At 43.8% G+C, this 27,808-nt stretch overlaps 1 protein-coding gene across 1 annotated transcript in view; it reads right to left on the bottom strand.

The window, feature by feature from the left end:
• The window catches only part of LMOD1 (leiomodin 1), a 42,612-nt gene extending 19,299 nt beyond the window's left edge, over positions 1-23,313 (bottom strand). Inside the window, exon 1 of the mRNA XM_069756421.1 lies at positions 22,871-23,313. Coding sequence (XP_069612522.1) covers positions 22,871-23,104 — 234 coding nt within the window. The 5' untranslated portion in view covers positions 23,105-23,313. The remainder of the gene's footprint in view (positions 1-22,870) is intronic.
• Between the last annotated feature and the right edge of the window lie 4,495 nt (positions 23,314-27,808).

Below are 27,808 nucleotides of genomic sequence, written 5' to 3' on the forward strand. Positions count from 1 at the left end.
CATATACACTCCCCCAACCACACCCATTTAGCACTGCTGATCACACTGTTGCATAAACAATAATTATAATCAGAAAAAATATGGCCACACAGTGCGTGCTCCATACAGTATAATAGCCACACATGATGCTGCATAGTGCATAATGGCCACACATGATGCTCAATACTTAAGCCTAGCCCGCACTTGTGCCCAGGCCTTAAGCCTAGCCCGCACTTGTGCCCAGGCCTTAAGCCTAGCCCGCACTTGTGCCCAGGCCTTAAGCCTAGCCCGTACTTGTGCCCAGGCCTTAAGCCTAGCCCGCACTTGTGCCCAGGCCTTAAGCCTTGCCCGCACTTGTGCCCAGGCCTTAAGCCTAGCCCGCACTTGTGCCCAGGCCTTAAGGCCGGGGCACAAGTGCGGGCTAGGCTTAAGGCCGGGGCACAAGTGCGGGCTAGGCTTAAGGCCGGGGCACAAGTGCGGGCTAGGCTTAAGACCGGGGCACAAGTGCGGGCTAGGCTTAAGGCCGATAATGTGGAGTGCTCCATACTGTATAATGGCCACACAAGATGCTGCGTACAATATAATGTCCCCACGTGATGCTCCATACTGTATAATGGCCACACATGATGTCCAATACTGTATAATGGCCACACAGTGCTTCATACTGTATAATCTATGTTTATATTTGCAAAGTGATAAGAAGTTTATTTTACAGGTGTGGTTTATAATACAAGGTAAGCGACCAGAGGTAATTATAATGACGTTTCGGCCCAACCTGGGCCTTAATCATATAATCGCTAAAAAGAAAACAAAAGAACAAACAAAAAAACCAAATAAACATATGGTATATACAATAGATAATGGAATGAAAAAAACAGAATGAAAAAAACAATCATGTTCCCAACCTGGAAGGAAGAGACAATGGGATGCATATATAGAATCATCAGTGCATACAGAAACAATAAGAAAATAAAAAGAATAATTACAATGGCAGTGTAACATGTGCATAACACAAACACCACGTATAATCCCCAAATAGAGGAGGAAAAGAAAGAGGGGAACTATTTCATGGGGCTAGACTAAGACTCTGGGAGCCAGACCTAATGACAAAAATAATCCACGGTGCAGGATGCATAGGCATTACCTTAAATGTATATATATGGGGGGAGGAGAAGGTCCATATGGATGAAGGTATACTCTGTAGAAGAGATAATGCAGGTACATAAGATGAGGGAGGTACATAGAAGATAAGGTATATGAGATGATATGTAATATACCTTAAATTGCCAATGGCGGTGCGTGCAACTACGCAATGATAGCCCTGGTGAAGGTACTGTGGAGACACAGAAGTGGGCACATAAGGGACAGAACTTGAAATGTGGCTGCAAAAGGTATTGACAGTGCCGGTGGCGCTGCTAAGGGTAGGGGAGAAGTGGGTTACCTGGTAAAGTGGAGGTACTAAGCGGCGCTCCCGCGCCCTGCTGCCGGTGTGTAGCGTGGCCGGCGTTGGAATGTTTTAATGGCGCAAACCGGAAATAGGACCTGCGGCACCGGAAGTGACGCGGGCGATCCGGGAGCGCAACTGCGCATGCGCGGCCGGCGGTTCAGTAAGAACCCGGTTACTAGGCAACCATGACGCTGAAAGGAATAGCGGCTGCTGTGGGGCCTGTGTGCCTATATGAGCAACCACGGGGGAGGGAGGAAAAAACGCGCACCGTCAAAATTAGACTAGGAGAGCGCTACATGAGTGACAAGATAATAGGCTATAAGCCTATGGCATAATAATAGGATACGTCAGTGACAGTTGGTGATGATAGGGTGGCGTTAATGGCTAGGGAAATACTGAGGCAAACTGGAGGGACAAAGTGTATAATTATAAAAGTGTTGGGATAAAGAAACCCTAAATAAAGCCTAGAGGGGCTGTAGTAGTAAAGTGGATATTGTAACTATATGGAATGGGATGCCACTAGAAGTATGTGATGTGTATATTGAGAGATAAACAGGTAGTGTACCTCTAAGGGAACTTGCCAGGAAGATCAACGGTTCTGGAAGGGAAAAAGAAGAAATTAGGAATCTGGATTAAACTGACCAATCTATTTCTCTATTTAAACCCCTAGGTGCCAGGGTGTCCAACGTGTATATCCACCAGGTTTCCCTGGACTTAAGATGTTTAATGTGGTTTCCACCCCGTCTGGGGCGGGGTACGTGTTCCAGAACCTGAAATTTAAGCTGGGCTACTGTGTGTCTAGCTTTCAAAAAATGATCCGGTAGGGGAAGCCAGATTTTGTTGCACCTGATAGTAGACTTGTGGCTTGCGATTCTATCACGTATATGTTGTGTAGTCTCGCCGACGTAAAGTAGTCCGCAGGGGCACTTAATGACATAGACTACAAAATTGGAGTCACACGTAAAAAAGCCACGAATGGGGTACGATTTCCCTGTCCTGGGGTGTGTGACGTTTTCCGACTTGATCACATTGGAGCAAGCGGCACAATTCAGGCATGGGAAAGTCCCATTGCGGCGCGAGCTTAAAAATTGTTGTGTTGGTACACGAAGTGTGCTACCTATATCAGCCCTGACTATTTGATCACGAATATTAGGAGGTCTCCTTGTACTCATAAGTACTGGTACCCTGAAAGACGGGATTTCGGGGTGGGCTCTGCCAAGGAGGGGCCAGTGCTTTTTTATTGCTGAGTACACCTTGGGCATGAAAGGATGGTGAGTGTGTACAAACGGTATCCTTTCTTGTGATTGGCGTGGTGTGGGACTCCTAGGAGGATCAGAAGACCTGTTGAGTTCTTGTCTTAGGAGAGTCGAAGGGTAGTTCCTCGCGCTGAATTTTTGCGCCATGGTATGGAGTCGAATTTGTCGCGTCTCTGGGTCCGTGACTATGCGGGAAACTCTTTTAAACTGTGACCTAGGTAGACTATTTTTGGTGGTGGTGGGATGGCAGCTGGAATAGAGTAATAAACTGTTACAGTCCGTTGGTTTAGTGTAAAGGTCCGTTGTTAGTAATCCACTGGCATCCTTCAATATCAAGGTATCCAGGAAGGCTATTTGGGTTTCATGTGTATGGATGGTAAACTTAAGTTCTTTAAAAATAGAATTGAGAGTGGAATAGAATGTATCGAGGGTATTGGGTGACCCTGTCCATATTAAAAAAATATCATCTATGTACCTGCAATAATCAAGGACATATTGGGAAAAGAACTCATGTGTGTAGACGTGTTGGGTTTCAAAGTGATCCATGTACGCATTGGCGTAGGCCGGAGCCACGTTCGAGCCCATAGCGGTCCCGCATACTTGGGCATAGTAGGTATCCTCAAAGAGGAAATAGTTCTCAAAGAGAACCATACGTAAGAGTTCAAGGCAGAAGGCTATAGCATTCTGAGACATGTCTGTTCGTTGCAATAGTTCTCTGGTAGCATGTATGCCTTTCTCGTGGGTTATGGAGGTGTATAGACTGTTGACGTCCATGGTGACCAAAATACTGTGGGGAGGTACCTGATGTAGCAGTTTGATTCTTTCCAGAAATTGATTAGTGTCTAGTATGAAAGACTTGGTGTTCTTGGTCAGGGGTGTCAGGATTTTCTCAAGGAATACTGAGAGTGGTGAAAGAACCGAGTCGGTGGAGGCCACGATAGGTCTCCCCGGGGGATTTTGTAGGGATTTATGTATTTTCGGTAGGACGTAAAAAACCGGAATGATGGGATGGGGGTTTTGAAGGAAAGTAGCTGTCTTGCTATCAATTGTATCGTTATCCTGGTATATTTTGATGGTTTCCCTAATTTTTGTGGAAATTGTAATGGTAGGATCCCTGGGTATGATTTTATAGGTATTGGTGTCTGCTAGCTGTCTAAGGATCTCTCCCCGGTACTGTGTCCGATCCATGATCACTGTGGCACCTCCTTTGTCAGCAGGTTTTATAGTGATGGTGTTGTTGGACCGTAAAGAGGAGAGTGCCTGTTTCTCTTCCAGTGTCATGTTGGTATGCGTGGGGAAGAATCCTAGTTTTTGTTCATGCGTCAAGGATTTGATATCACGATCTACCAGAGAGATAAATGTTTCAATGGCGTGATATGAGTGAGGTGGGGAAAAGGTGCTGGTATTACGAAGTCCCAAAGAAGAGATAGACAGTGCTGTGGTGGTTTCGGTAGATCCGGGAGGTCTTCCGACCGGAACAGTTGGTGGTAAATTGCCAAAGTGAGTTTTAAGTCTTAATGATCTGTAGAAACGATGCAAGTCCTTCTCTAGCTGGAATGAGTCCCAATGAGGTGTTGGACAGAAGGACAGTCCTTTCTGTAGGACGGTCAGTTCCGCTGGTGATAGGGAGTAGCTGGAGATGTTAACCACTTGATTGGCTGGCTTACCTGGCTTCGGGTCAACATCCTTTCTCCGCGATCTTCGGGTTGGTCTGTTTGGTTTCGTCCCCCTCTGCGGCCAGTAGCTAAAAAAGGCTGCTTGTTGGAACCGGTGGAGGAATCGCTGCCGGAGCTGTAGGATCCTGGTCTCCTGGGGTAGTTGCGACGACGCCAGTTTGTGGTATTGGATGAGTCGTTCCATCGGTACACTTTGTCAGTAGCGTAATCTTCACTATCCCTCTGGAACTTGAGTCTCTTACGTTCCTGCAGGCTTTTTTCAAACTCCAAGATGGCTTTGTCCGTTTTGGTTTTCAGTGCGGTCCAGTCAGTAGATGAAAGGGTGGTCGTCAGCTGGGTCTCGATGGCCTGGATACTTTTTTTAACGTCAATAATTTCCTTCTGGAGGTATTCTATAGTGAGGATGATTATGTCTAGTGAGCACTTATTCAGGATTTGTTTATATCTATCGCAAAATTCCGGATTGTCTGCGAATAGTGTGGATCGCAAATTGCACCTCAATCCTCTTGGAATTTTGCTCTGGCGAAAGTATTCGGCCAGGGTAGTGCAGTGTAGGTCATAAGAGACTAGCTTCCGCTTAGTCTTTTCGTAATCCCTGGTTCTTATATCGGTTGCGGGTGTTCTAAGAAACTCAGTGGAACCAGTCACTGATGACACGATATTGGCGCAAGTGGCTGTATCATAGGCAAAGGTTGTGATGGACATTAGGGCGAACTGGTGCGGCGGCCAAGGCTATGACAAAATATAAATAAATATTGGCGCGCACTCGGTTAGAATGGGAGAGCGAGGTGCTGGTGTAGTGGGCTGTACAAGCCCTACGTATATGGACAAATATGGTACACCGCACACTCTATGTTTATATTTGCAAAGTGATAAGAAGTTTATTTTACAGGTGTGGTTTATAATACAAGGTAAGCGACCAGAGGTAATTATAATGACGTTTCGGCCCAACCTGGGCCTTAATCATATAATCGCTAAAAAGAAAACAAAAGAACAAACAAAAAAAACCAAATAAACATATGGTATATACAATAGATAATGGAATGAAAAAAACAGAATGAAAAAAACAATCATGTTCCCAACCTGGAAGGAAGAGACAATGGGATGCATATATAGAATCATCAGTGCATACAGAAACAATAAGAAAATAAAAAGAATAATTACAATGGCAGTGTAACATGTGCATAACACAAACACCACGTATAATCCCCAAATAGAGGAGGAAAAGAAAGAGGGGAACTATTTCATGGGGCTAGACTAAGACTCTGGGAGCCAGACCTAATGACAAAAATAATCCACGGTGCAGGATGCATAGGCATTACCTTAAATGTATATATATGGGGGGAGGAGAAGGTCCATATGGATGAAGGTATACTCTGTAGAAGAGATAATGCAGGTACATAAGATGAGGGAGGTACATAGAAGATAAGGTATATGAGATGATATGTAATATACCTTAAATTGCCAATGGCGGTGCGTGCAACTACGCAATGATAGCCCTGGTGAAGGTACTGTGGAGACACAGAAGTGGGCACATAAGGGACAGAACTTGAAATGTGGCTGCAAAAGGTATTGACAGTGCCGGTGGCGCTGCTAAGGGTAGGGGAGAAGTGGGTTACCTGGTAAAGTGGAGGTACTAAGCGGCGCTCCCGCGCCCTGCTGCTCGCGCCGCAATGGGACTTTCCCATGCCTGAATTGTGCCGCTTGCTCCAATGTGATCAAGTCGGAAAACGTCACACACCCCAGGACAGGGAAATCGTACCCCATTCGTGGCTTTTTTACGTGTGACTCCAATTTTGTAGTCTATGTCATTAAGTGCCCCTGCGGACTACTTTACGTCGGCGAGACTACACAACATATACGTGATAGAATCGCAGGCCACAAGTCTACTATCAGGTGCAACAAAATCTGGCTTCCCCTACCGGATCATTTTTTGAAAGCTAGACACACAGTAGCCCAGCTTAAATTTCAGGTTCTGGAACACGTACCCCGCCCCAGACGGGGTGGAAACCACATTAAACATCTTAAGTCCAGGGAAACCTGGTGGATATACACGTTGGACACCCTGGCACCTAGGGGTTTAAATAGAGAAATAGATTGGTCAGTTTAATCCAGATTCCTAATTTCTTCTTTTTCCCTTCCAGAACCGTTGATCTTCCTGGCAAGTTCCCTTAGAGGTACACTACCTGTTTATCTCTCAATATACACATCACATACTTCTAGTGGCATCCCATTCCATATAGTTACAATATCCACTTTACTACTACAGCCCCTCTAGGCTTTATTTAGGGTTTCTTTATCCCAACACTTTTATAATTATACACTTTGTCCCTCCAGTTTGCCTCAGTATTTCCCTAGCCATTAACGCCACCCTATCATCACCAACTGTCACTGACGTATCCTATTATTATGCCATAGGCTTATAGCCTATTATCTTGTCACTCATGTAGCGCTCTCCTAGTCTAATTTTGACGGTGCGCGTTTTTTCCTCCCTCCCCCGTGGTTGCTCATATAGGCACACAGGCCCCACAGCAGCCGCTATTCCTTTCAGCGTCATGGTTGCCTAGTAACCGGGTTCTTACTGAACCGCCGGCCGCGCATGCGCAGTTGCGCTCCCGGATCGCCCGCGTCACTTCCGGTGCCGCAGGTCCTATTTCCGGTTTGCGCCATTAAAACATTCCAACGCCGGCCACGCTACACACCGGCAGCAGGGCGCGGGAGCGCCGCTTAGTACCTCCACTTTACCAGGTAACCCACTTCTCCCCTACCCTTAGCAGCGCCACCGGCACTGTCAATACCTTTTGCAGCCACATTTCAAGTTCTGTCCCTTATGTGCCCACTTCTGTGTCTCCACAGTACCTTCACCAGGGCTATCATTGCGTAGTTGCACGCACCGCCATTGGCAATTTAAGGTATATTACATATCATCTCATATACCTTATCTTCTATGTACCTCCCTCATCTTATGTACCTGCATTATCTCTTCTACAGAGTATACCTTCATCCATATGGACCTTCTCCTCCCCCCATATATATACATTTAAGGTAATGCCTATGCATCCTGCACCGTGGATTATTTTTGTCATTAGGTCTGGCTCCCAGAGTCTTAGTCTAGCCCCATGAAATAGTTCCCCTCTTTCTTTTCCTCCTCTATTTGGGGATTATACGTGGTGTTTGTGTTATGCACATGTTACACTGCCATTGTAATTATTCTTTTTATTTTCTTATTGTTTCTGTATGCACTGATGATTCTATATATGCATCCCATTGTCTCTTCCTTCCAGGTTGGGAACATGATTGTTTTTTTCATTCTGTTTTTTTCATTCCATTATCTATTGTATATACCATATGTTTATTTGGTTTTTTTGTTTGTTCTTTTGTTTTCTTTTTAGCGATTATATGATTAAGGCCCAGGTTGGGCCGAAACGTCATTATAATTACCTCTGGTCGCTTACCTTGTATTATAAACCACACCTGTAAAATAAACTTCTTATCACTTTGCAAATATAAACATAGAGTGTGCGGTGTACCATATTTGTCCATATACGTAGGGCTTGTACAGCCCACTACACCAGCACCTCGCTCTCCCATTCTAACCGAGTGCGCGCCAATATTTATTTATATCATACTGTATAATGGCTCCACATGATGCTGCATACAGTATAATGGCCCCATGTGATGCTCCATACTGTATAATGGCCACACAGTGCTCCATACTGTATAATGGCCACACATGATGCTCAATACTAATTGCCACACAATGCTCCATACTGTATAGTGGCCACACATGATGCTCAATACTGTATAATTGCCACACCGTGCTCCATACTGTATAATGGCCACACATGATGCTCAATACTGTATAATGGCCACACAGTGCTCCATACTGTATAATGGCCCCACATGATGCTCAATACTGTATAATGGCCACACAGTTCTCCATACTGTATAATGACTCCACATGATGCTGCATACAGTATAATGGCCCCACGTGATGCTCCATACTGTATAATGGCCACACAGTGCTCCATACTGTATAATGGCCACACATGATGCTCAATGCTGTATAATTGCCACACAGTGCTCCATACTGTATAATGGCCCCACATGATGCTGTGTACAGTATAATGGCCCCACATGATGCTCCATACTGTATAACGGCCACACAGTGCTCCATACTGTATAATGGCCACACAGTGCTCCATACTGTATAATGGCCACACATGATCCTGTGTACAGTATAATGGCCCCACATGATGCTCCATACTGTATAATGGCCACACTTGATGCTCAATACTGTATAATGGCCACACAGTGCTCCATACTGTATAATGGCCACACATGATGCTGCATACAGTATAATGGCCACATGTGATGCTCCATACTATATAATGGCCACACATTGCTCCATACTGTATAATGGCCACACAGTGCTCCATACTGTAAAATGGCCCCACGTGATACTGCGTACAGTATAGTGGCCCCACGTGATGCCAGTTTGCAGTCGGGGCTGTAGATGTGTCCCAGCAGCTTTGCTTACAATGCAGGCAAAGATTTCACCACCTGTCGCTGTCCACACTGCTGCCTCGCAGATCCTGCGCATTGCAATGTAGTCCAGCTCTGCGAACACTGCATGCACTCAGACAACACCACTATCTACTGGCTCCACTCCATAACTGTTGTAGTATATAAAGGATACATATATATATATACTGTGCCTATGACTAACAGGCTGCACTGGATTGCTCTAACTGCTGCCACTTCTCTTGGTTATAATGCCTTGTACTGTAAGCACAGCAGGGCCAGCTGTAACACACACATAAATACACACACTGCATTGCGCTGTAACACACACACGTACCTCAGAATGTCCTCTCTCCCTCTCTGAACCACCGGAGAAGATGTGGAGGGACGTGGCCTAATACAAGGGCGTGTGTCGGCTACTTCTGCTGGCTGTGCAGGAGAAGCAGAGTCGCATCTGGGACTGCAGGGCACAGCCTCAAAATTGGAACAGTATGAGGGACAGTTGGGAGCTATGAGCCAAGAGAGAAGAAAAACACCGAAATCGCACAGTTCAGCAGAGTCTTTAAAACAGGGGGCACATTTCTCATGAAATCACATCCACTTTGTTTGCACAGTTAAACACAACAGAGGTTTGGGGCAAAAAAAGCTGCAGAATACACGGAGCATTTACGTTACATGTGAACAAGTTCTAAATGTCCAAGCAAAGTGGATGTGATGCCATGAAATCTGTGGTGTAAAGACGCTGCTGAACTCTGCAGTTTTGGCGCAATTTTTCTCTATAGGCTTCTTCGGGAAAAAACACCTGAAAAAAATGCTGTTGCAATTTTAAGCACAGAATGAAAGATTTTCTGTGCTGTTAAAATAAAACATTAAAAACTCTGCTTCATATCTGCCCCCAAATTGTAACAAATAAGCAGGAAAATGCATAAAAGAAAAACAGCAAATACACGATAATCAGAGAAGATTGTTACTGCATTGTATGATGTGGACACCTGCAAAAGAAAAGCAGCAGAAAGAACGCAGCATTTATGCTACGTGTGAACATGGCCTCAGCATTACAGGGTTTGTTTTACATTTTTTATGGGTTTAATAGAGAAAAATATCAATCAGTCCATTTTTTGCGTCATTTACTGGTCCCTGTAAATAATCTGATCGCTGTGTTGTGCGGGTTGTTACGATTACAGGGATACCAAATATGTCCGTGTTATTTGATGATTTGTGATGCCTATTATCTAATATATAAAGCTGAATGTGTGTGTGTATGTGTGTGTGTGTGTGTGTGTATGTATGTATGTCCGGGATTGGCATCTGCACCGTCGCAGCTACAGCCACAAAATTTTGCACAGTCACACGTCTGGACCCCGAGAGCGTCATAGGCTATATTGTGAGGTGAAATTTTAACCCCGCGCGTTCCAATTCCCCAAACAATTTTGTCCCTATCTACATAATGGGGAAAAAAGTGAAAGGAAAAGTGTTGGAGGCGTCGCAGCTACAGCCACAAAATTTTGCACAGTCACACGTCTGGACCCTGAGAGCATCATAGGCTATGTTGTGAGGTGAAATTTTAACCCCGCGCTTTCCAATTCACCAAACAATTTTGCCCCTATCTACATAATGGGAAAAAATGAAAGGAAAAGTGTAGGAGGCAAATTGACAGCTGCCAGATGTGAACAAGGGGGAGTTAAAGAATGAGAGCGATGGCGCCAAAGAGTATATACCGTACAGTTGCTAAGGTGGGGCCCCGACATGGGATACTCACCACACACGGGGATATGAACACACACACAAAATGCGCCACACACTACCACGTGCTTGAACACATATTACCCTCAGCACACATTTCACCACAAATACACCAACCTCGCCACATAAAAGTCGAAACACAAAAGTCGCCACTCAAAACTCACCACGCGCAAAACTCGCCACATGCAAAAACTAGGCTCTTGCAAAACTCGCCACAAGTGCAAAACTCACCTCATGGAAAACTCGCCACACGCAAAACTTGCACACGCGGAAAAATTGCCACATGCACAAAAGTTGCAACACATGCAAAAGTTGCCTCACACAAAACATGCACCACACATAAAACTCGCCACGCGCAAAACTCGCCATGCGCAAAACTTGCTGCACACAACTTGCTACACTAACCTGTCACATGCAACTCGACACACAAAAAGTTGCTACACGCATGTTGCCACACAAAACTCATCTCACAAAAGTCGCTACATGCATGTCCCCACACGCAACTCAACACACACAACTTGACAAACGAAACTCGCCCTAAAACACACACAAGTCTGGTATTATCCTTCAAAAATAAAAATCTGATTAATAAGCAGACAAACTACAACAAATGTACCATATAGGAAATACGGCAGCTGTCAGTCACATGACCTGTCTATTATGTGTATGTGTGAGCTAATATATACTGCCAGGGGGAGGGCTTCCTGTTGGCTGGGGATTTATCAGGCTGCCAATTTAGCTTACAAATACTGAGGTAAAAATACTGAGCAAATAACATGTGAATGAGGTCTAATACAGGAGGAGATGACACACAGGTATATACTATATACAGGGGAGATGACACACAGATATATACTATATACAGGAGAGATGACACACAGGTATATACTATATACAGGAGCAGATGACCTACAGGTATATACTATATACAGGAGGAGATGACATACAGGTATATGCTATATATAGAAGATGACATGCAGGTATATACTATATACAGGAGGAGATGACACACAGATATATACTATATACAGGGGAGATGACACACAGGTATATACTATATACAGGAGGAGATGACATACAGGTATATACTATATATAGAAGGAGATGACATTCAGGTATATACAATATATAGGGGAGATGACACACAGCAGGTATATACTATACGCAGGGGAGATGACATACAGGTATATACTATATACAGGAGATGACATACAGATGTATACTATATATAAGGGAGATGACAAACATGTATATACTGAGGTGATGAGGTGAAAATGAGGGGTGTGAGGTGAAAATGAAAAGGTGTGAGTGCAAAATGAGAGGAGTGAGGAAAAATAGTGGAGTGATCAGAAAATGACAGATGTGAGGTTGAAATGACAAGTGTTAGGGGGGAATGAGAGGAGTGAGGGAGAAAATGAGAGGTGTGAGGGAGAAAATGAGAGGTGTGAGGGAGAAAATGAAAGATGTGAGGGGGAAAATGAAAGATGTGATTGGGAAAATGAGAGGCGTGATGGGAAAATAAGAGAAGTGAGGTGCTATAACTAACCACAGATATTTACTATGCCCAGGCAACGCCGGGCTCTTCAGCTAGTTTTAAATAAAATAGCATTAAAGGGACACTGTCACCTGAATTTGGTGGGAATAATCTTCAGCCATGGAGGCGGGGTAATCTTACCTTGCGCAGGCGTGTACTATGGAGGACAGAGAATGAACTTCAATCCAATATTGCAGCCAGCATGCAGCCAGCGGGTAAGGAAAGGGTGAATCAAACACCCAAAAACCCCGCCTCCATGGCTGAAGATTGTTCCCTCCAAATTCAGGTGACAGTGTCCCTTTAAAAATGCCATTATTGTTTTCATTATCAAGTGTTTGTCACTATCATTTTTAAGTAATTTTATAGGATGAAAAAAATCTCTTATTCTCCCTGTACAATAAAAATACATACATTGTACATATAAACATACTGACCAACTATGCAATTATTAACCCCTTTCTGCCAGCTGACGGAATAGTACGTCAGCTGGCAGATCCCCTGCTTTGAGGTGGGCTCCGGCGGTGAGCCCACCTCAAAGCCGCGACATGTCAGCTGTTTTGTACAGCTGACATGTGCGCGCAATGAGCGCGAGCGGAATCGCGATCCGCCCGCGCCCATTAACTAGTTAAATGCCGCCGTCAAGCGCTGACAGCGGCGTTTAACTAGCGCTCCCGGCCGCGCGGCCGGAAGTGCTCGCACTGCGGACCCCCTTCACATGATCGGGGGTCAGCAGTGCATCGCCATAACAACCAGAGGTCTCCTTGAGACCTCTATGGTTGTTGATGGCCGATTGCTTTGAGCGCCACCCTGTGGTCGGCGTTCAAAGCAACCTTGCATTTCTGCTACATAGAGGTGATCTGTACTTCACCTCTATGTAGCAGAGCCGATCGAGTTATGTATGCTTCTAGCCTCCTATGGAGGCTATTGAAGCATGCCAAAATTAAAAAAAAAAAGTGATTAAAAATATGAAAAAAATAAAAAATATATAAAAGTTCAAATCACCCCCCTTTCGCCCCAATCAAAATAAAACAATTAAAAAAAAAATCAAACATACACATATTTGGTATCGCCGCGTTCAGAGTCGCCCGATCTATCAATAAAAACAAAGGATTAACCTGACCGCTAAATGACGTAGCGAGAAAAAAAATCAAAACGCCAAAATAACGTTTTTTTGGTCGCCGCGACATTGCATTAAAATGCAATAACGGGCGATCAAAAGAACGTATCTACACCAAAATGGTATAATTAAAAACGCCAGCTCGGCACGCAAAAAATAAGCCCTCACCTGACCCCAGATCACGAAATTTGGAGACGCTACGGGTATCGGAAAATCGCACATTTTTTTTTTTTTTTTTTAGCAAAATTTGGAATTTTTTTTCACCACTTAGATAAAAAATAACCTAGACATGTTTGGTGTCTATGAACTCGTAATGACCTGGAGAATCATAATGGCTAGTTTTAGCATTTAGTGAACCTAGCAAAAAAGCCAAACAAAAAACAAGTGTGAGATTGCACTTTTTGTGCAATTTCATCACACTTGGAATTTTTTTCCCGTTTTCTGTTACATGGCATGGTAAAATCAATGGTATCTTTCAAAAGTACATCTCGTCCCGCAAAAAATAAGCCCTCACATGGCCATATTGACGGAAAAACAAAAAAGTTATGGCTCTGGGAAGGAGGGGAGCAAAAAACGAAAATGAAAAAGCGGAAAAAGCTCCGGGGGTGAAGGGGTTAAACTGCGCAGTGAATCAAAGAAGTGTTTCTTTTTTGTTTAAAAAGTTACACCTTTATTAAAACGAACAAAACACATATAATTTAAAATAGTGCCTCTGAACCGCAAAAAAATCACAATAATGGCAGGAAAGCGCCCCCAGGAGGAAGCTGTCGCGAAACGCGCGTCGAGGTCTGGCAAGGATTAGCGTGCCATGTGGCTGTAAGCAGGGAGCTCCACGCATTTAGGTAATATGTATTGTTTACTTTTTACAGCTTATTTATTGTGTTTGGGCCGATCCATGTTATCAGCAACATTGAAGTGCACGAGTCTTGCTGAGTTGATACATTTGTTAATGAAATCTGCATATTTTCGTGTGGGTTTGAGCTGCACAGATACAGTTGTGGTCTTATGATTCATTTGTGTTAGAATAACTTTCGATGTACCGGATCTGCATATTGTGATGCATATAGTGCGCATCATCTAGTGAGCATTTTTATGGTCCTTCAGATCAAGCGCATAAGACTGTCTATATCAAAATATCAACATTTTTCAGATTAAGATGCAGCTTTTTTGCACATTTTATGGATTACTCTTGTGGTACCAGTAAGTTCTTTGATAACAATTAAAAAATATAAAGACTAAAAATTAAATATTGTGCAAACAATTTAAGATAGTTGATCTGATATAAGAATTGAGATATCTTCTCAGCATGCTCTATTTATAAACACTAACAACCAAAATGTTTTGCAACTTTTCCATTTGGAGTGTTAGTTAGCGCTTCCCTGCTACTATTGTAATTTTTTTTGCGCTTTCCTGCCATTATTGTGATTTTTTGCAGTTCAGAGGCACTATTTTAAATTATATGTGTAATGTTTGTATTAATAAAGTTATAACTTTTTAAACAAAAAAGAAACAACACTTCTTTGATTCAGGCCGCAGTTTAATAATTGCATAGTTGGTCAGTATGTTTATATATTCAGTAGAGTGTTACCCATCCCAAGTGTGAGGTAATGGGTCTGGGTTATATGTTTATATACATTGTACATAGCAGTATATTCCTATCAGTATAAACTGCCTGTGAAGTCAGAGCCTGCAATACCAATCAAGTACACAACATTCTCTCTTAGGCTGCCGTCACACTAGCAGTATTTGGTCAGTATTTTACATCAGTATTTGTAAGCCAAAACCAGGAGTGGAACAATTAGAGGAAAAGTATAATAGAAACATATGCAGCACTTCTGCATTTATCACCCACTCCTGGTTTTGGCTTACAAATACTGATGTAAAATACTGACCAAATACTGATGTAAAATAGTGACCAAATACTGCTAGTGTGACGGCAGTCTAATACATCATCAGAGCTTGTGGCTCAGTAGCTTAAGAATCAGTCTGTACTGTTTGAGACTTTGAGAGTCTGACAGAAAATAATGACAATTTTGTAATTGCTTATTATTTGTATTACTAAGGGTATGTGCACACGTCAGTATTTTCTAGCAGAAATTTCCTGACGAAAACCGGACATTTCTGCCAGAAATCCGCATGCGTTTTTGACGCGTTTTTTGTGCGTTTTTTCCCAATGCATTATATAGCGGTAAAAACGTGAAAAATCCGCAAAATTAATGAACATGCTGCTTTTTTTACCGCGATGCATTTTTTTCGCGGACAAAAAACACATCATGTGCACAAAAATTGCGGAATGCATTCTAAATGATAGGATGCATATGTATGCGTTCTTATAGCGCTTTCATCGCGAAAAAACGTGAAAAAAAACGCGAAAAAACCTGAACGTGTGCACATACCCTTATAGAAACAGAAAAAAAAATCTTTTTCTTCACCTCAGTATAAAGGGGCCACAGAAATACATTGCTATATATAGAATGTATTTCTATGGACATGTACAGTGGATACGGAAAGCATTCAGACCTCTTTAAATTTTTCACTCTTAAGTTTCATTACAGCCATTTGGTAAAATCAAAAAAGTTCATTTTTTTTCTCATTAATGTACACTTTGCACCCCATCTTGACTGAAAAAAAAACAGATATGTAGAAATGTTTGCATATTTATTAAAAAAGAAAAATTGAAATATCACATGCTAAGTATTCAGACCCTTTGCCCAGACACTCATATTTAAGTCACACACTGTCCATTTCCTTGTGATCCTCCTTGAGATGGTTCTACTCCTTCACTGGAGTCCAGATGTGTTTAAGTAAACTGATAGGACTTGATTTGGAAAGGCAATTTCTACATTTATGTTTGTTTTTTTTCCAGTCAAGATGGGGTGCAGAGTGTACATTAATGAGAAAAAAATGAACTTTTTTGAATTTACCAAATGGCTGCAATGAAACAAAGAGTGAAAAATTTAACGGGGCCTGAATGCTTTCCGTACCCACTGTATAATCTGCTCCTGAGTTAATTGCCTGCAATAGAGGTCAAAATGAACAAATTCTCCTATCTACAGCATGTTAAGCTGTGGCTCATTGGTAGAGCTGCAGCTTGCAAACATGGAGATAAGAGTTTGTGTCCTGGGGAGACCAAACACAGAAGGAAGAAGCAATGAATATGTAATGTCATTTAGTCACTGAAAAGAGAGATGAGGGCCCCCCAAGGAGGAGCTACAGAGCAATGAAGACTTCAAGAGAGGTGAATATAGAAGCGGGGAAAAAGCTCCGACCTGACGGGATGCGGGACAGTCCTGTTGAATCTGGGACAGTTGGGAGCTATGGCTACTTTGAATGTCCATCGTGGGTATATATTTACAGTACTGTGCAAAAATTTTAGGCAGCTGTTGATTTTTGCTGGCAGAGGATGTAGTTGATGCGGTTATGAAACTGTCCATTGGGTATATCTATGCAGTATATATATACTGTATGTGTGTATGTGCAGTATTGTGCAACAGTTTTGGGTAGGTATCAAAAAAATGCTGCACAGTAAGGCTATGTGCACATGTTCAAGAAAGTGTGCAGAATTTTCCTGAACAAAACCAGAATTTTTCTGCAGGAAATCCGCATGCGTTTTTATTGTGTTTTTATCACGTTTTTTGTGCGTTTTCTTTTGCGGATTTTTCGTGTTTTTTCTGGACCTTCCCAATGCAATAAATAGCGGCAAAAATGCGAAAAAGCTGCAAAATTAATGAAAGTGCTGCGTTTTTTACCGCAATGCTTTTTTTTGGGAGAAAAAATGCAGCATGTGCACAAAAATTGCAGAATGCATTAAAAATGATGGGATGCTTATGTATGCGTTTTGTTAGCGTTTTTTCCGTGGAAAACGGCCGGAAAAAAACCGCAAAAAATCCTGAACGTGTGCACATAGCCTAAGAATGCTTTAAAATGCTTTTGTCATCAATTAACAAAACGCAAAGTGAGTGATCAAAAGAGAACGCTAAATCAAATCAATATTTGTTGTTATCACCCTTTGCCTTCAAAACAGCATCAAAGCATCAATTAGTCTAGGTACACATGCACACAGTTTGAAGGATCTTGGCAGGGAAGATGTTCCAGACATCTTGGAGAGAGAATGGCAGATCTCCTGTGGTTGTAGGCTTCTTCAAATCCTTAGGGTACCGTCACACTAAGCGACGCTGCAGCGATACCGACAACGATGTCGATCGCTGCAGCGTCGCTGTTTGGTCAATGGAGAGCTGTCACACAGACAGCTCTCCAGCGACCAACGATCCCGAGGTCCCCGGTAACCAGGGTAAACATCGGGTTACTAAGCGCAGGGCCGCGCTTAGTAACCCGATGTTTACCCTGGTTACCAGTGTAAACGTTAAAAAAACAAACACTACATACTTACCTTCAGCTGTCTGTCCTCCGGCGCTCTGCTTTCCTCTGCACTGTCAGCGCCGGTCAGCCGGAAAGCAGAGCGGTGACATCACCGCTGTGCTTTCCGGCTGGCCGGCGCTGACACAGGATGCCGGAGGAGTGCAGAGAAGCACAGCGCCGGGGACAGACAGCTGAAGGTAAGTATGTAGTGTTTGTTTTTTTAACGTTTACGCTGGTAACCAGGGTAAACATCGGGATACTAAGCGCGGCCCTGCGCTTAGTAACCCAATGTTTACCCTGGTTACCAGTGAAGACATTGCTGGATCGGTGTCACACACGCCGATCCAGCGACGAAATAAAGTTCTGGACTTTCCTCAGCGACCAACGATCTCCCAGCAGGGGCCTGATCGTTGGTCGCTGCCACACATAACGATTTCCTTAACGATATCGTTGCTACGTCACAAAAAGCAACAATATCGTTATCGATATCATTATGTGTGACGGTACCTTTAGAATCAGAACTTTGTGGAATCAATACCAACCCTTCCAGGACTCCTTGCTCATTATACTCAAAATAGTTCTTAATGATATAACTGTATGTTTGTGTTTTTTTTCCTGCTGTATAGGTACTTTCGAGTCAGAGGCCTCCCTGATAGTATTTCATGATGGTTAAGTATTTACCTGAATTTCTCAGTATTGAGGACACTATTAATCATGACCAAATTACCAACTCTATTTGCTGAAATGCAGGCCCAAACTTGCAAGGAACCTCCACTATGCTTCTGTTTTACTGATGACACTCATTATTCTTCCATCTATCCCGCACCCCCTGAAGATGGCTGGACCATCATTGTACAGTAAATACATCATTGTAAATAACACACCTGTACTTTGTATCTCCCCCACCTCATTGTAGATTGTAAGCTCTCACGAGCAGGGTCGTCTTATTGTGCTTTAATTATTGTATTGTTAACGTTGTTATGACTGTTGTGTTTGAAACTGTAAAGCGCTGCAGAATATGTTGGCGCTATATAAATAAAGATTATTATTATTATTGTACTCGTCTCTAGGCCTCCCATGTACAAACTGCCTTTTGTTAAAGACAGATATTTTGCATTTCGGCTCATCAGTCCAGAGGACTTGCTGCCAATTTTCTGCAGCACAGTTCTTATATTTTCATAAATGATTGGGCTGCTTGGCTTTGTTTCCATGTTGAAGGCATGAAGAGCAGATATACAGTGGGTACGGAAAGTATTCAGACCCCTTTAATTTTTTCACTCTTTGTTTCATTGCAGCCATTTGGTAAATTCAAAAAAGTTCATTTTTGTTCTCATTAATGTACACTCTGCGCCCCTTCTTGACTGAAAAAAAACAGAAATGTAGTAATTTTTGCAAATTTATTTAAAAAGAAAAGTTGAAACATCACATGGTCATAAGTATTCAGAGCCTTTGCTCAGTATTGAGTAGAAGCACCCTTTTGAGCTAGTACAGCCATGAGTCTTCTTGGGAATGATGCAACAAGTTTTTCTCACCTGGATTTGGGGATCCTCTGCCATTCTTCCTTGCAGATCCTCTCCAGATCCTTCAGGTTGGATGGTGAATGTTGGTGGACAGCCATTTTCAGGTCTCTCCAGAGATGCTCAATTGGGTTTAGGTCAGGGCTCTGGCTGGGCCTGTTAAAAATGGTCACAGAGTTGTTCTGAAGTCACTCCTTTGTTATTTTAGCTGTGTGCTTAGGTGAACTTGTTGGAAGGTGAACTTTCAATCAAGTCTGAGGTCCAGAGCACTCTGGAAGAGGTTTTCCTCAAGGATATCTCTGTACTTAGCGGTATTCATGTTTCCTTCAATGGCAACCTGTCGTCCTGTCCCTGCAGCTGAAAAACACTCCCGTAGCATGATGCTGCCATCACCATGTTTCACTTTTGGGATTGCATTGGGCAGGTGATGAGCAGTGCCCGGTTTTCTCCACACATACCGCTTAGAATTATCACCAAAAAGGTCTATCTTCATCTCAGCAGACCAGAGAACCTTTTTTCTCATAGTCTGGGAGTCCTTCATGTGTTTTTTAGCAAACTCTATGCAGGCTTTCATATCTCATTTCTTGCACTGAGGAGAGGCTTCAGTCGGGCCACTCTGCCATAAAGGCCCGGCTGGTGGAGGGCTGCAGTTGAGTTTGTGGAACTTTCTCCAATCTCCCTATTGCATCGCCGAAGCTCAGCCATTGTGATCTTGGGGTTCTTCTTTACCTCTCTCACCAAGGCTCTTCTCCCACGATTGCTCGGTTTGGCTGGACGGCGGCCAGGTCTAGGAAGACTTCTGGTGGTCCCAAACTTCTTCCATTTAAGTAGTATGAAGGCCACTGTGCTCTTACAAACCTTGAGTACTGCAGAAATTCTGTTGTAACCTTGGCCAGATCTGTGTGTGATCTCTGAGCTCCTTGGCCAGTTCCTTTGGCCTCATGATTCTCATTTGGTCTGACATGCACTGTGAGCTGTGAGGTCTTACATAGACAGGTGTGTGCCTTTCCAAATCAAGTCCTATCAGTTTAATTAAACACAGGTGGACTCCAATTAAGGAGTAGAACCATCTCAAGGAGGATCACAAGAAAATGGGCAACATGTGACTTAAATATGAGCGTCTGAGCAAAGGGTCTGAATATTTATGACCATGTGATATTTCAGTTTTTCTTTTTTAATAAATATGCAAAAATTTCTACATTTCTGATTTTTTTTAGTCAAGATGCGGTGCGGAGTGTACGCACATTAATGCGAGAAAAATAACTTTTCTGAATTTACCAAATGGCTGCAATGAAGCAAAGAGTGAAAAATTTAAATGGGTCTGAATACTTTCCGTACCTACTGTATATCTAATAGATTCAGGAGGCAAATCTATTATTAGATGGGTTTCCATCAACTTATGTCTAGCTGCTGATACAGGAGAAAGAAAGAATTAAGAGGAGGCAATGTAAGCATGGTCATCTGTTTTCTTGACTGCTATGCAAGTAGTTAGAAAGTGCAACTTACAGGTGAGCTGTCTGGATGCGTCATCTGTCATGATGGGTATTAAAGGAGCAGATGCAGAGGCCTCAGAGGTGGAATATGCATCTATCAATGATTTAGGTGACGTGTTTGGTGCGTGCTTGGCGGGGCTATGTGTTGTAAAACGATATGTGGTAATATTCAAACACTCCCTCATTTTCCCATATTGGGACAGATCTGCTAAAATTGGTATATACCTGTAACCTCCTAAACTGGAATAATCAGAGACAACTACTGCACACTACTGAACAATGACAAACTGTGCCATCTTCTGAGGCCTTCAAGCCCCAGTCACCTCCATGTGTCATGTATACACATGTGGTCAAAATTGTTGGTAATCCTGGTTTAATGACACAAAAACCCACAATGGTCACAGAAATAACTTGAATCTGACAAAAGTAATAATAAATAAAAAATCTATGAAAATGAACAAATGAAAGTCAGACATTGCTTTCAGCCATGCTTCCACCGAAATTTAAAAAAATTAAAACTCATGAAATAGCCCTTGACAGAAATGATGGTACCCTTGAAAATAATGTGACAAAAGGGACATGTTAAATCAAGGTGTGTCCACTAATTAGCATCACAGGTATCTACAATCTTGGGCTACAGATACTCACTGTGCTGTTTGGTGACATGGTGTGTATCACACTCAACATGGACCAGAGGAAGCGAAGGAAAGAGTTGTCTCAGGAGATTAGAAAGAAAATTATAGACAAACATGTTAAAGGTAAAAGTTATAAGACCATCTCCAAGCAGCTTGATGTTCTTGTGAATACAGTTGCACATATTATTCAGAAATCCATGGGACTGTAGCCAAACTCCCTGGACATGGCCGCAGGAGGAAAATTGATGACAAATCAAAGAGACGGAGGAGGCTTTGTTATGTTCTGGGGCTGCTTTGCAGAGGGTGTCTAGAATCTGTGCAGGGTACAATGAAATCTCAAGACTATCAAGGGATTCAAGAGAGAAATGTGCTGCCCAGTGTCAGAAAGCTTGGTCTCAGCCGCAGGTCAACAGGATATTGACCCAAAACACAGCTAAAAACACCCAGGAATAGCTAAGAGGAAAACATAGGACTCTTCTGAAGTGGCCTTCTATGAGCCCTGACCTAAATCCTATTGAGTATCATTGGAAAGAGCTGAAACATGACGTCTGGAAAAGGCAACCTTCAAACAGGAGACAACTGGAGCAGTTTGCTCTTGAGGAGTGGGCCAAAATACCTGTCCAGAGGTGCAGAAGTCTCATTGACAGTTACAGGAATCGTTTGGTTGCAGTGATTGCCTCAAAATGTTGTGGAACAAAATATTAAGGGGTACCATAATTTCTGTCCAGGCCTATTTCATGAGTTTTATTTTTTTAAAATTCTGTGGAAGCATGGTTGAAAAGCAATGTGTGACTTTCATTTGTTCATTTTCATAGTTTTTTTTATTTATTATTACTTTTGTCAGATTCAAGTTATTTTTGTGACCATTGTGGATTTTTCTGTCATTAAACAAGGGCTACCAACAATTTTGACCACGTGTGTATGTTCTATCTATGTTTTCATGTATCGAACTCACACCAATTCAGGCTTGGACTGGCCCATAGGGTAACAGGGGAGTCCCCTGGTGGGCCCCTGTGCAGATCTGGGCTTCCAACCCCAATTAGTACTTCTTATGATTCACTCTGTACAGAAAAAAGCAGCATATCATCACGCAATAACCAAACTAACCAGTTTATTATTAATATATATTAGCATAGGTAAATTTGTGAATGATTAAAAATCAACACAATGATGAAAAATGCTTTTTTTTTCTTTTCATCATACATGAATAATAATTAAAAAAAACTCACAAAACCTGAAGACTGAGGCATTACTGACACAAAAGAAAAGGATGATACAGATTTAGTGGAGCATAATACATCACGTACCACAATACGGCTTACTGAGAAATACGTCACAGGGACGGCACTATACAAGAAGCACTTTTTACTTAGTTTGGTAATCTTGTCAACTGGTCACACATAGATGAACATGAAAACTGCGCCATATTCTAAAAATGTCCTAAGTCATTTATGAGTTATGGTGAGAGATTGATAAATAGCTCGTTAACTTTGAGATATTTTATTTTTCAAGCAAACACAGCCATTTATGAGGTTGATCTGTGTCATGTCTACAGTCTATGTAAACCGTTATGTGTAAAATAGACGTTACCTCAGATGCTGCTTGTGCCTGTGCCAGTCTCCTGCTCTCCCTCTCCGCCTCCCTTTGACTTGATGCTCTCTCGGTCTGGTCCCTTCGAAGACCTGCGGATACCCCAGCGTCAGGGTCTCCGGCATCCAGCTCCTTCTGCAGCTGCTCCATCTCCTCCGGGGACAAGGTGGACAACAAGTTGTCTATGTCTGGGTCTTCGCTTACCTGCCGCCTGTACCTGGCCACCCTGGACATGATGGCTGATTATTATAGTTAGAGCACAAGGTTGAGATGGAAAAAGAACAATAAAGAGTAGTTATTGTCCACGGATAAATGACCCTTTTTTGGCACAAAATGAAGCCAAAGGAATTGTATGGAGACCAGGTGAATGAAATCCCTCTGCAGTTCTAGAGCCAGGAGCCCCTCAGGTGCCTGCTCTCCACCAGTGGACACTGTGCTGCTCTAGTCACTGTCTTCTGCCTCTCCTCCTGAACTCCCCCTCCTCCTCTCCCTCCCAAGGGCGCAGATTCAAGACATTCTTGTGAATGTTCCACTCATGCCCAAATTTAGTGAGAGGATACATCGCTTTTTATGGAAATCACTGAGGGCTGGGAGTCATAAACTGAACATGTCACTTGGTCAGGGATCCCTGTACCCATGGCGGATGTGCATACACATGAAGGGCTATAAAGTCCATTATTGAGTAACTTCTGCTTGGATATACTGATCCATGGTTAGTTACAGCGAAGGTATACAGAATGCGCACATATTAATACTGAGGAGCAATGCTACTGTACCATGCAGACCATGCACATAAAGCAGATACAACTACTGTACCATAGTGAAAGGTGGCATTGGGATTATCCCTGTGATGAACATTTGTAACTAAGATACTGATTAATTAAGAAATCCTTATTTGGTAAAGAAAATATCTCTGTTTACAGTCCGCTTGCTGTGGAATTAACTGCAGCTCCACAAGTTATTACTACACATGCCAGGAATGTGAGTGTAGGACCACAGAGAACAGAACAGTGCACATGCCCTATGCCACCTGCACTGGTGCCATGGGAGACACCGCCGAGCTTACGGGGGGCATAAACCAGAGTGTATGTGTTCTATCTGCAAAACAGCAAACAAAAATCATAGGGTATCTAGAGCAATACAGTGTGGAACCCTCCTCTTTGACGACTGCCCACAAATATACCAATTTTATAATTAGGTTTATGATCACTATAATTTTTCAACGAATCTTTATATGTAAGTATCTCAGCTCTGTGCAGTATATATCATATTTATTAGCAGGGCGCACGACCTATTGATGATCAAGCTTAAAGCAGTAATCTCAAGTTGTGAAATTGCCTTTAATTGGTTATATAACATGAACATAAGCAAGTGTACAATTGACTTGCTTTTTCTATCTGCTGTCATTCTCCTGCAATAAGAGCTTTCATAGTGCACAGCTGGTTGCCATGGAGCTCGACCACCAGTGCCTGCCCAGACACTGGCCAAGAGTGCACAGTAGTTACATCCCAGAAGAGGGGTTAAAGGTGCTGGCCACTACTTAGATAACCCCTTCTCAATTACAATATGCATGTAAAGTAAAAGCCTGTAGTCACCTCTGGTGCTGGGGTCGGGTCTCCTGAGGATCGTGTGATGTTATGTCACATGTACCACGCAGCCAATCAGCGCCACTTCACTCTCACTTCCTATGGATGTGACTAACATCTGGAGGAAGTAAAAGAGCAGGGCCGCCGATTACAGTCATGAATATACGGCTCCACCTCCCATAGGGGTGGAGCCGCATATTCATTACTGTAATGGGCGGCCCCACGTGACCGTGTAAGAGGGTGAACTGTAGTCCCACTGAGAGGGCACTAGGACCCTGTGGTTTTTGCCTGTTGCCGCAGAGGACAGACCTCCCAGAGACAATGTGTGCTGCGGGGTGGGGTCTAGTGTCTCGAGTGTAAAGTGAAAGTGAGAAGTGAGAGCTGAGAGAGAAAAGGCGGGAAGAAAAGGAGAAGCTGCTGTGAGATCTTAAAAAGAGACTGTGTGGATTTACTGCAAGTGTTTTTGGAGGAAAAGAAGCTTTTGAGAGACTTTTTGTTGCTAACGTTCCCCTGGAGAAGAGCTAACCTTTTGTTTAACTCTGTGAGAGACTTGTGTGGCTAACGTTTCCTGGAGAGGAGCTAACCTTTTGTTTAACTCTGTGAGAGACTTTTTGTGGCTAACGTTCCCCTGGAGAAGAGCTAACCTTTTGTTTAACTCTGTGAGAGACTTGTGTTGCTAACATTTCCTGGAGAGGAGTTAACCCTTTATCTAAGTAAAGACGGAGACTTTGCTAAGAACCCAGTACGTATTTGGAAGTCTGTGGATTCCCTGTGCATTGAGTGGAGGAACAAGTCTGGACAGACTGCTGATACAGAGACGGACGGATTGTCGTGGAAGCATTCCTAGGAGCTACAGAAGCAGAGACAACATCGTGAGACCACTAACTAAGTCCCCGGCGTTTGGGCTCGGCATCGGCCGACAAGACAAGAGGAGTTTGCTGTAACTTATTGGCGCTGAAAATATGAACTGGCTGCAGCCTGTGCGGATTCCTGCCTGAGAGGAAATCCATCTCAGGATACTGTACCATAGTTATAGATACCCGGGTATCTCTGCTCAGAGTGTTAAATTGTTACTTTAGAGGTGTATCTTGTATTAGAGTGGTGTAAGTTATACTCAATGTGCCATTCCAGGGGCTCCCTTAATAACACTACATTCAATTTACACTTGTTCCTGTTTTTAGTTGCCTGTTAGGTAAATTTCTTACTAGTCTGTTGTAGTATACAGTTCTCGGGAGACCTTTGAGTGGCACAGTGATTTCAGCTGCTGCTGAATTAGTGTATCTTTGGGGTGCATCTGCCTTAATATTCTCCATATTACCTTGATTAATTTGCCTTTGAGTAAATACCGTTGGAGATTTCTGCCTTGGTCTTGGTTTGTGACTCACTGGATCTTATTCGGACCTCTGGTCATTACATTTTTGGCGTAGTCGGCAGGATCCAGTGTTTGTCATGGACGGAGGCGAGGGTGGAAATGACCCCGCTGTATCCGCATCCTCCTCGGGGGTTGGGGTTCCCCTGGCAGCCGCTGCGACTCCGGGAGGGTATGTGCCTGTAGGAGCTTTACTTCAGCACATGCCGAAATACGATGGGCGCAATATGGCGTTGCAAGATTGGGCTGAGAGAATCCGGAGTATTCTGCGCATGTGTAATTTGACCCCCGCGTTACGCGCTGAGCTGGCATTAAATGCACTGGAGGGTGATATTAGGCGTATGGTGATGGTGCGCCCAGAATCAGAGAGGGATACATTAGAAAAGATTTTGGAACTGTTAGAGGGGAGTTTGGGGGGCCGAGCGCGTGTGGCCCAGCTTCGGTCCCTATTCTTTAATCGTCCCCAGAGAGAGTGTGAGTCCCTGATGCAGTACTCTAATATTTTACAAGAGATGTTGAATGAGATGCAGCGACTAGACCCGGGGGCCATGGGGGCGTTCCGGGAGGTAGACCGCTTGCTCCGGGACCAATTCATCACCGGTTTAGCCCATAGACTTCTCCGGGACAAGCTGTTGGAAATGGCCCGGGTTGCACCAGAGTTATCTTTCTGGCAGATTTACCGAGCTGCAGTGGAAAGGGAAGAGAAATCAGCCTATGTTCCCGAGGGGTCAGTGAACAGTGCCCAGCTGGAGGAAGGTGTGTCATCAGGGTCGGGGGGAGAGGGGCTGGTAAGCGTGGTACAAGCTTTGCGTGCTGAGGTGAAGGAGTTGAAGCTGAAATTGTCTCAACTGACAGTTGATCCCGCCTCTACCCCCTCACGGGAACCTCCTGCCCCACCCCCTGGAACGGTGACCCCGCAAATGGCCAGGTCGTCCTATCAGAATGAGTCAAGCCCTCGCCCACGAGGAACAATCACCTGCTGGAAGTGTGGCCGCCAGGGACACATCTCGCGTTACTGCCGGGTGCTTACAGCCCCAGAAACCCCGTCGCCGGCTTTAAACTTCCGGCCGCTGCCATGAGAGGGCAAGCAGCAGCGGCCCCACCCACACAAAGCCCTCGACGGAATGAACAAGATTTGTTTGCATGTAGTCCAGTGATAGAAGCAGAGTTTGAAGGGCGGAAGATGAGGTGCTTAGTTGACACGGGATCCGAATGTACTATAATGCCTCTAGAAGTATATGAGAGATACTTCAGTCGACTAGTGATTCCAGAGGATGGCCGAGTGATACGACTGACCGCTGCAAATAATGGTCAATTGTCAGTCAAAGGGATCGTGTGGATGCAACTAAAAATGTTTGGTCAAGAGCTGGGGCAGAAAGGGGTAGTACTGGTGGATCACCCCCCTAGAAGAGGGATGGAAGTGACGCTCGGAATGAACGTGCTGCGAGATTTGAATCACCAGATGTATGCCAGTGAAGGACCCCGATACTGGGCCCGTGCGACAAGACACCGACCCACACAGAGAATTCTACACCGTCTAGTGCTGAGTTGCGACTTGCTGAAAAGTGCGGTCCCAGGTGGCCGGGTGGGCCGGGTCCGAGTGACTTCGAGGGCCCCGATCCTGCTGGGACCCAGACAAGAGGAACTCTTAATGCTGCCTGTGGGAGCTGCACAGAGATTGAATGGGCTTGAAGTGCTACTTGAGCCCGCCCGAGAGGGTTCCTCATTTGCCAAGGTACATGTGGCCCGGTCTTTGGCGATTGTGAAGAATGGACGAGTGCCGGTCCGATGCATCAATGTTTTAGATGAAGCTGTTGCAATTCCCGCTGGGACCATACTGGCTGAACTGTTCGTGCCGGCAGAGAAGGTGCCGGAAAATGCAGGGTTCGAATTGCGACCAGACCAACAGTCATCCTGGACATTCGCGGTCGAGGTAGGCCGGACTGAACCTCCTACGGAGGAATGGAATGTTCATGTGATCAT

This window comes from Ranitomeya imitator, chromosome 3 (genome assembly GCF_032444005.1).
Source record: "Ranitomeya imitator isolate aRanImi1 chromosome 3, aRanImi1.pri, whole genome shotgun sequence".
In the NCBI taxonomy this organism is placed as follows: domain Eukaryota; kingdom Metazoa; phylum Chordata; class Amphibia; order Anura; family Dendrobatidae; genus Ranitomeya; species Ranitomeya imitator.